Source organism: Nicotiana tomentosiformis, chromosome 12, assembly GCF_000390325.3.
Source record: "Nicotiana tomentosiformis chromosome 12, ASM39032v3, whole genome shotgun sequence".
In the NCBI taxonomy this organism is placed as follows: Eukaryota; Viridiplantae; Streptophyta; class Magnoliopsida; order Solanales; family Solanaceae; genus Nicotiana; species Nicotiana tomentosiformis.
The window spans coordinates 129,904,581-129,915,056 of NC_090823.1; the positions used below are offsets into that span (position 1 = coordinate 129,904,581).

Sequence of the window (10,476 nt, forward strand, 5' to 3'; positions counted from 1 at the left end):
TGCCTAAAGTTTCACAGAGTGAGTTTTTGAGTTTTGAACATACATCGATTCGGAGTCGGATTTGAGTGAAACAGGTATGGTTGGACTCGTAATTGAATGGGTTGTTGGATTTTGTGAGTTTTGTCGGGTTCCGAGGTGAGGGCTCGGGTTTGACTTTGGGATGATTTTGGGCTTTTGATTAAAGATTCGATCTTTATCGATTGAGTTTGTTTTCTTTGGCAATAGTTTATGTATTTGAGTTGCTTTTGGCTAGTTTCGAGCCGTTCGGAGGTCGGTACGCGCGTGATGGCATTTTGGAGCATCGTCTGGTTTTCTCGATATTGGATTTGACTTGTTCGAGGTAAGTAACACTTCTAAACTTGGTGTTGAGAGTATGAAACCCCGAATTACGTGTTATGTGATTAATGTTGAGGTGACGCACATGCTAGGTGACGGGCGTATGGGCGTGCACCGTGTGAGTTGTGATTTAGTCGATTCCGTAGAACTGTGTAGTTATCTTATCTTAACGTTTTTACTGTACTCTATATGTTAGAGCACTTGAGCTGTAATTTATGCTAGAAATCATGTTTAAGCTATATGCTGGTACGATTGGGATCCACAATGGTCGTTCTTTGCTGTCGAGTTATGTACTTAATTGCAGTTATGTATTCAGTCGCATTCATCATTTCATATCATATCTCAGTCTCTGTTATCATATATTATCACATCCCGTATCATTTATTAGGGCTGCTTAGCATGAGCATTGTGAGCCTGAGAGACTGGACTGAATGAGGTCGAGAGCCTGATTGTGAGTGATAATTAAGGGATCGGGCTGCACGCCACAACATATTTTTTTTTGTTATTCATGCCTAGATCTGGCTTATTATAGCGCTTGGGCTGAAGGAGCCCCTCCGGATTATGTATACCCACAGTGAGCGCAATTGCGTTTACATTTGGGATAGATCTTCCCTAAGCATTTACATTTGGGCATGGATCTTGCCTAATCATTTATATTTGGGATGGAGTTCCCTGGGCTGGATTGGCCCTATACAGTAGTAATGTGTGACTGACGGTCAATTGCTATTTATATTGAGGGATGGATCTTCCCTGTGCTGGACTTGCCCCATACAATACTGAGTGATTGAATACTCTGAGAGTGTGAGTACATGAGTTCATCACTGAGATGCATAATATTTGACATGCGTACTTGAAATCTATTTTTCTGTGAACGAGCCGAGTTATTTCTTGTACCATATTTATTATACTATTATGAACTGTTGCTGGTTATTAGAGTCGGACTCTGGTCCTTTTTCCCAGCTCGTCACTACTTTCAACCTAAGGTTAGGTTTGTTACTTATTGAGTACATATGGTCGGTTGTACTCATACTACACTTCTGCACCTTGCGTGCAGATGTTGGATGCTGATGTAGTTGCGTACGACGAGAGCTAGATTTGAAGATGTACCTGCGTTCCAGTCATAACTGACTTTTGATCTTGGTAGCTTTAGTATTTTAGATCTATTCATGTATATTTCAAATAGATTGTGTGTTTTATTTTAAACCAGCTTTGTAAACTCTATATCTTAGAAGTTCATGATTTGTACTACCAGTCTTTGGAAAATTCATGTATAAAAGCAGTTGTATTATCATTTCTTTTCTTAATAAATCTCAATAAATTGGATAGTTGTTAACTGGCTTACCTGATGGGTTGAGTTAAGTGCCATTATGCTAGTTAAATTTTGGGTCGTGACATAAAGCCACAAGCTCTATACTACACCAATAACAACAATACGATACCTAGTGTGATTTCACAAGTGGGGCCTGAGAATATGGGGTGTATGCAGACCTTACCCCTACTTTGTGTGATATACATAGGTTATTTCCGATAGACCCTCGGTTAAAAAAAAAACATTCTCAAAAATGTGTTAGAAAAATATTAGAGTAAAAAACTATGATAAAAATACTGAAGAAACGAAAAAGATTGACAACAAAATAATAAATATAATTGAAGTAAAAGAAACAATAGTAATAAAATTTAAGAATAAGATAATAATAAAATACTAAATTAATCAAATTCGGTAATTGGAACCTTAATTAAGACAAAGATGTGACACTTTAACTAATGTTTATTTAGTAAACTAAAAGAATGCTTTTAATTATTCCTAATGGAAAGTCCCCTCTTCTCTTTCTCTTGAAAATGGTTAAGTCAACTTGCTTCGGCGTGAATATTCGACTATATTATGTCTCTTTTAGTCACACAGTCAAACCTCTTTATAACAATTTTGTTTGTTTTAAATATTTTTTGGATGTTATAGTGAAGTGTTGTTATAGAGAGCATATATTAATAACATAACATAAAAATTGGTTGCGAAAAAGCTCGACTTTTATAGTGAAATGTTGTTATATAAGGATGTTGTTATAAAAATATCTTACTGTATTAGGCTCCTTAATTACGTTAAGTTATTCATTGATCATTTGTGGGGCTTTTTGAATTTGGTTTGGCTTTGCATTGAGTTTTTTCAAAACTTGAAAACAATTTAGCTCCCGTTTGGTTATAGATTTGGCTTCATTTTTTCAAAAAATTTCGAAAACAATATTTGTTTATGAAATATGATCATGTTTTGCGGAAAAAAAATAAAAAAATTTCAAGTTCCCAAATTAAAAACTAGTGTCGGGCAGTTTTTGGGTGAAATTTTTTCCTCCACTCACAAAACTTCAACTTTTCTTCAAATAAAATACATATCCAAACACAACTTCAACTTTCAAAAAATATTTTTCAACAACTTTAAAAACTCTTTTCAAGTTTCAGTCAAATGTATGTCCAAACACTAGCTTAATATGATTTAAATAAAGATAATGCTCGAGAAACAAAGTGATCTTGTTTTCTAAACACAAAGAGTAAGCTTAGCGGTCAGCTTCCATTTGATCCCTTTGATGTTTTCTATATAGATTTTTAACAATAGATAATGAGGTTAAAAAACGAGTGATTAGAAGAAAGTCTTGAGCAACAACAACATGAAATCCCACAGGTGGAGTTTGAGTAGGGTGGAGTATACGTCTTATCGGCTTATCCCTACCTTGTGAGAGATAGAGAGATTGTTTCCGATAAATCCTTGAACCCTAACAAAAAATTTTTGGTTGTGAATTGGACGAAGACAAACAACCAATGATTCTAAGAGTTAGAAATTGAGTAGATGATCGTTTATGACAAATGCACGTATTTATGATAGGAAAAATTAACCCAAATAGCCGTCCACCCTACAACTTAAACTAAAAATAGCCGAATTTATTTTATATGCATAATTTATGTATTAAATATGTATAATTATGTATAATCAATGTATAATCTATGTAATGGCTAGAAAAAGTAAACAATTAATATGACCGGCTATTTGTGTAAAAATTCCTTATGATAGATGATGGATATGAGCAGTGACGGATCCAGAATTTTCATCAAAGGGTATCAAAATATAAATAATTAGATATATCGAAAAGTCAAGGGGAGTCAAAGTATAATAAATATACATAAAATAAAATAAAATAATCTAGCAAAATAGTGTAATTTTCTGGCGAATGGGTGTCGCTTAACACCTCTTGAGAGGTCTTTGATGTTAAAGCAAATAGAATTGGTTAAGATGAATAAATAGTCATTTTACCAGAACTTGCAATACGATAAACTAAAAACTAAAGAGTTTATTACGTTATGAGTATTCTGTTAAGTAAAGGTGTTTAACTAAAATAAAAAAAGTTAGAGCGATTTCATTCTTATTGAAAAGTCATCCTCACTCAATGTTATTAATTCAACAAATACATGTACCAAGAAATACATGTATTTATCCTCACTTGGTACATGTATTTGTATGGAAAAATTATATCGTATAGCTAACTTATACACTGTATTTATAAGTAACTATACTTTTAGAAAATCACCTTTCATAGCATTATTTGAATTTTCTATCAAATCCATCTGCATTACTGTATTCCGATTGAGGAATTTTCCGGCAAATCCCATTTTGCACTATATATGTATTTTTTTCTAGGTATGAAATGTTTTTTTTGTTTATCATGTATGTTTGACTGTATTTTTGTAGTTATGTACCTACGTATATATATACCGATATATTTTTGTTGTTTGTATCCTTGTATATATTTATGTATTTTTATATTTCGCCTTTATTATATTAAAAAATATGTGATACAGGTTATATTAGTTGTGCGAACCGGTCGCGCAAACACAGCCCCCTTCACTGTGTTGTGATTGGATACGTACCAGAGATAGAGACAGCATAAAGAGACAAGAAAACGACAGTACAGAGAGCAAGACATCGCTGTCTTGTCCTATCTCTACCTCCTACCCCCCTCCCCAACCCCACCCCCCTCCCCAACCCCACCCCCAACAGTCGCCTAGGAAACACCATTTTCAACGTTCTTTGCTACACCCATTACCCACCCAAGGCCATTAATTAGTGAAATTAGAGATTCTTTGGTTAGTATAGTTTTTGGAATGAAAATGTACTCGGCTTTGTCTTTTTGTATGGAAGGAAACGGCAGCGGCGGTGGCAGCGGCGGAGTTGGTGAATATCAAAATATGCTGGGGGATGCTTGCTTGGTTTTAACGGCGGATCATAAGCCTCGTCTCCGGTGGACGGCGGAGCTCCATGAACGGTTCGTTGACGCCGTCACCCAACTCGGTGGCCCTGATAGTAAGTTTACTAATATATTTTTTTTCTCTTTTCTACTTTTGGTAGGATCATTTTTCTTAGGGGAAAGTATTTTCTAGGAAAAATAATGATAAGTGAAAAGTATTTCTCAAGAAAATGCATGTCATAATATTACAATGTTAGCAGTTTGGATAGTGTTTTGATGAAATTTTCCAGAACTGGAGATTGATAATAGTAACATCTAACGGACAGTTAGTTGGAGCAAATGATATGAAATTAAAAGCTAAGATAGTTATGAGTATAATGACTTCTGGTAACCCAAACACTAAAGACTTTCTAGGAAAAAGTATTTTCCTGGAAAGTTGACAATTTCTGATGTAGACACTTTAATGGGCACGTTTGGCCATAAAAAAATTTCTTTTTCCCCCTATTTTGTAATTTTACAGTTCTTATATCCAAATGCCCACTTAGTGTTTAGCCACGAAAATTTCAAATTTCATTTGAAGTTGAATTTCGTATTTTTCAGAAATTTGAAAAACTCAAAAAAACTGTTTTTCAAAAAATTTTCTTCAAATTACAGCTTCAAAGTCTATTCATGTCCAAATACAACTCTAATTTTTAAATACCATTTTCACTTGAAAAAACTTTCACCCAAATTTCACAATTCTTATGTCCAAACGCCCACTAAAGTTCTCATTTTTTTCCTTGTACGTGTAGTATACTTTATACAACTACACCAGTAATTTTCCAACGTTAAATTTTTATTTTGGAAATGTGCAAATTGCTTCAGTAGTATAAAAGAAATGATAAATTGATTTGATTAAAACGAAAATCAACAGATTAAACCAACTAAGAGAAATTTAACATCTAATACATAAACTAGGGAAGGGAAATAGACTGAAATAAAGGAAAATTCAGCTGCACTCCAACTCCGGATTCATAGCTTCAGCTCATATTTCAGCATACAATATGAGAATAGCACAATAAAACCTTAGAGCTCATGATAAAAGAAGAAACATAAAAAGTAAAAAATTACAAGAAAAAATTGAAGCCACAAATAAATGGCAATTAACTTTCTTTGATAAGTCAAACACTACAGTTTCGAAATGTACAAATTATGTATCTGGCTCAACATGAGTCGAACACATAAGATAGTGGTGGATCATTGTATGAGTAAACTAGTGAATTGGTATGCTAATAGACGACATATTAGTATATTACACATACTGATGTTACACTACACATTGCTTTAGAATAACATAACATTTTTAGGCTGCTTAGGATGCAAGTTAATATGAATTAATGGCACTTGATTACAGAACTGTTTGGGTTTGGTTTGGTTCTGCGTTTTGCAACAACAATTAGTGCCAACCATGTAGTCTTGCTATATGTAAATCTTCAGAATTTTCATAAATTCTTCTTGAATTGTACCTTCTATTTACTTGTCCTATTAAGGTAAGGCAGTGACAATGTTGACTGTGTAATTTTTGCTTCACTTTGCAGAGGCAACGCCGAAAACAATTATGAAGGCAATGGGGGTGAAAGGACTCACCCTATATCATTTGAAGTCACATCTCCAGGTTCTTTTCTCGTCTCATGTTTTCTGAACAGAATCTCCATTTAATTTTGAATTTGCTTAAACAAGAAGCTAGGCCTTAAATCGTTTAAGTTCAATGCGAGTCATGAGGATTGAAATGGTTATAGGTTTCACCGATTTCACCACTTTGACAAAATGGTTATCGTGATGAATTAATGATGTCACTGAATTTAAATGGAGAAACATGGCAAATGAGGATTCATATAGCAGACCACAACTTGTTTGGGATTGAGGCATAGTTGTTGATAGAAGGACTATGTACAGTTCAGTTTGCTTTCAGTTTTAGATGAAGAAGAAAAGAAAAAGTTTCAGACCGAAATAGAAACAGATGAAGAATAAATACTTCACACAGCTCAGTTTAATTCTCAGTTTTAGCCAAACAAGAAAGCACAAGGATTCGAGTCGAAATGGAAAGAGATCTACCATAAGCAGTTCAAAGTTTTTCTTTTATAGTTGCAACCATACCCTGAGCTCTTTATATTTTACATCTCGTTGCAGAAATACCGCCTAGGGAAGCAATCTAAGGAGGCAGCTGAGAACTATAAAGATGGTATTGGAGAACATTTCTTTGAACACTCTTGACATATGCTGCAATTTATCCTAATCATTATGGCTTGCTTGCAACTTCTCCATTTCCTTAAATAGCATGTTTATTGACTATGTACCTACAAATTTAATGCACTACTTGAAATCGTTCTTGTGAACGCTGTTTGGTTGATAAAAAGCGTATTTGAGGTTGAAGTTGGAAAAGCATATTTGGAAATTGAAGTTGTTTTTGGGCATAATATCTCTTGGAATAGAGTTGAAGATTTGTGAGTAAAACCCATTATTCACTTGAAATACTACTCAAGCAAGTGTTCAACATTTCACCATTTTTCAAATATTGAAGCTCACTTTTCGCAAATACTGACGGCCAAACCAGTATTGCAAATACTACAACACCAACAACATACCCAGTATTATTCCACACTGTGGGGTTTGGGGAGGGTAGTGTGTACGCAGACCTTACCCCTACCTTGTCAGCAAATACTAAAGTATTATTTATAGCCAAACGGAGAAATACATGCAATTTTGATTTTTGAGCATGCTGCATATGTAATATATGATATATCTCCGCAACAATGTTGAAAGGATTTCTGAGCACCATCCGATCAATGCTAATTCTGTGTAAATTCCAGTGTCTGATTGCCGTTCTTCTTTTGTTGCTCTCTTTCAATTCGCTATGCTATCTGTAGAGGAGACATTTTGTCCACTCTAAATAGTATATTTTTTAGGCCATTTGCTTTAAATATAATTATTGTCGTTGATATGTTTACTATTGACAACTCCGAGACGAGTATATAAGGGCATGAGAGTGTATGTGAATTACGGGAGGATATACATAGATAATAGCGGAGTATATGATGGACATGTGAGTGTGGGGATTACTATCTCCATAAGGAAGAAAAGATGGCGGTTGTTATATCTTACCCTTCTGAGCAGTTGAAACCTAATTCTTACATTGTTACTATATGTGTGTTAACAGCATCATGTGTGGCAGAGAATCAAGATACAAGTTCCTCTGCATCGGGTTCATCAAAAGTAGTCACCCAGGATGTAAATGAGTATGTACTGTCATCAGAAGTTCTTGTTCGGAAAAGGTTTTGTGTTGTTTGCATCAATTTTATATGTTTTTAAATCTTTTCAGCAGTGGGTACCAAGTTACCGAGGCTTTTCGAGTACAGATGGAAGTCCAGCGAAGACTACATGAGCAGCTAGAGGTTGGTCCCTTCCCCTCTTCTTGCTCAAATTTTATTGTTTGTAATTATGTGTTTAACTTCCTGTCGGGCTAACGCGACCCAATTAAACTCTTATCATGGTGTGATATTGTCCCCTTTCGGTCAAGCCTGCACGATTTTTTCTAGAAGGCTTCTCACTATTAACTATTAAGACTATCTCTACCTTATTTGTAGCTTCTTTTTCTTATCAACTTCCAATTTGGGAATTTGTTTACATCCAACACTTCCGACCTTAGTGCCTAGCGATCAAGATTCTTCTATGGCTTCATGCCGTTATTGACTAATAGCTTAGCCTTCGACCTAAGGTTGCCAGACTTTGTGAAATCTCTCAACCAAAATGCAGTAACCAAAGCTCCCTAATTTTGAGTAGAGGTATTTTTGGGAAGAAAAAAAGGAAATAAAACACAAAACACATTTACTACCTGTACTGAATTCCCACTCTTCAGACTTCAATCAGTTGAGACATATGAGCTGGCCTTTCACATACCGAATGCATGTAAATATGTTTCGGCCAACCGTCAAGGAATGTTTATTTTCTTGTTCTCTTTCTATTTTTCTTTTTCTCCTTATTAACTTTTGAGGTTGGGGAAGGGACTTTAAATTACAGAAGGATGTAGTCTTCCAAGTTTCATGTATTTATTAATATCAGAGTAGGTTGCTTTGTTGAGTAATGCAGAATAAATAGTATTGAAGGGGAGCCTTGACGTAACTGGTAAAGTTGCTGCCATGTGACCAGAAGGTCACGAGTTCGAGCCGTGGAAACACCCTCTTGCAGAAATGTAGGATAAGGCTGCGTACAATACCCTTGTGGTCCAGCCCTTCTTCGAACCCCGCGCATAGCGGGAGCTTAGTGCACCGGGCAGAATAAGTAGTGTTATATTTTGTTAAGTTACCGATGACAGTTCAATTTAGTTACCAAACATGGCTGAGTTCTATGCCTTTCGATCATTTCCATCTGTAAATCATTGAAGTGCGACATGCCTTTTTAACTTGGACCAAATGTAACATCTCTTGATAAGTTCTTATATGATGGTTAATTTATGGTATGTTATTATAATCAAACAAAAGTTTTTTTGGTTTATCAAAGTAGGTACAGCGCCATGTCCAGCTTCGTATTGAAGCACAGGGCAAGTATTTGCAAACAATACTCGAGAAAGCATGTAAAGCTCTTAACTACAAGGCCATGGCATCTCCTGATCTTGACGCGGCCAGGGAACAGCTTTCTGAATTGGCTATTAAAGTTGAGAGCGACTCTGATGGGATTGTTACAGTTCCTTCATTACCCGAAGTTGTTACAAGTTTCGAAAACAAAAATGCTCCAAACATGCCTGCTAGAATTGGAGATTGCTTGATCGATGTCTGCTTTCCATCAAATAGAAGTCCGGTTTCTCCCACAAGCATCGGTGCTCTAAAGAAGAGACCACGAGTTTTTGCTAATGCGGATGCCTTGCCTGCGGAAAACAATATGAGGCAGGTGCAATGGATGATGACTAATTCCTGATTGAAGTCGGCTAGCTATATGAATCCTCATTTTGGCGTGTCGCTCCATTTAAGCTCATCTCAATTCAATATTGTATAAGATATGTTCCCCTCTATCCGCTGTTTGATCCAAAAAGATCAGAAATGTTGACTTCCACATGCAACTTTTATATTCTTTAAGTTACTTTCTTTGTATATTCTGTAAGTTTTATCATTTTAACTACATTTTCTTAGGAAGATCATTCTTGTACTTTGACTGGACTTTCTTAGAGACTACCCATTTTTCTTCGGATACATTTAACTACTTTGGGTGTGTTTGGTATAAAGGAAAATATTTTTCGGAAAATGTTTTCTAATTTTTCCATGTTTGGTTGGCTTAAATGTTTTGGAAAATATTTTACTCATGAACTCATTTTTCTCCAATTGGAGGAAAATATTTTTCCTATCAAAAGAAAGGAAAATATTTTTCAAAATTCCTTCTCAACCTTCCCATCCTATTCCCCATCCCCACCTGCCTCCACCCCCACCAACCCCGCCCTACCCCCACGTACTCAACCCCACCCTCTCCACGCCACCTCTACCCTAAATAAAAATATTATTAATAGTACTTTCTTTTCATCTTATAGATAGATTTTGTTTTTCATTTCAACATATGAAGAAAAAAAATACTTTTTTTTTCATGTAGAAAAAATATTTTCTTTTCATGATGTAAAAAAGTATTTTTTTTTTTAACAAAATGAATATTTTTTTTTCATGATATAGAAAAAGTATTTTCTTTTATTTCAATAAAATGAGTGATTTATTTTCATGTTGTAGAAAGAGTATTTTCTTTTTCAACCCAAAAAAAAGAGTATTTTCTTTTTAGGTATGAAGTACAAATTTCAATGTTATTTTTGCGTAAAAAAGGGGCTTGTGTGAATTTTTAGAAGAATAATTAAATTCTTGAAGAAAATAGAGTTCTGAAAACGTTGGTTATTTGGAGG

General features: G+C 35.0%; 1 protein-coding gene across 2 annotated transcripts; it reads left to right on the top strand.

Annotated features, from left to right (window-relative positions):
* Positions 1-4,354: 4,354 nt before the first annotated feature.
* On the top strand, positions 4,355-9,839 carry LOC104116200 (protein PHR1-LIKE 2-like). 2 transcript variants are annotated; one of them, XM_009627013.4, is made up of 6 exons: positions 4,355-4,681; positions 6,143-6,219; positions 6,735-6,786; positions 7,762-7,840; positions 7,927-7,996; positions 9,105-9,839. In XM_009627013.4, exons 1-6 carry the CDS (start codon positions 4,483-4,485, stop codon positions 9,513-9,515), a joined length of 888 nt encoding a protein of 295 aa, XP_009625308.1. In that variant the 5' UTR covers positions 4,355-4,482; the 3' UTR covers positions 9,516-9,839. The 2 variants fall into 2 exon arrangements, with proteins under 2 accessions (XP_009625308.1, XP_009625307.1); XM_009627012.4 differs by having other exon boundaries at positions 4,356-4,681; positions 7,924-7,996.
* Positions 9,840-10,476: the final 637 nt, after the last annotated feature.

Coding starts and splice junctions, on each gene's coding strand:
- LOC104116200 (XM_009627012.4), top strand. CDS start 4,483: ATGAAAATGTACTCGGCTTTGTCTTTTTGTATGGAAGGAAACGGCAGC. Junction 4,682..6,142: donor CCAACTCGGTGGCCCTGATA/GTAAGTTTACTA, acceptor TTCACTTTGCAG/AGGCAACGCCGAAAACAATT. Junction 6,787..7,761: donor AGCTGAGAACTATAAAGATG/GTATTGGAGAAC, acceptor GTGTGTTAACAG/CATCATGTGTGGCAGAGAAT.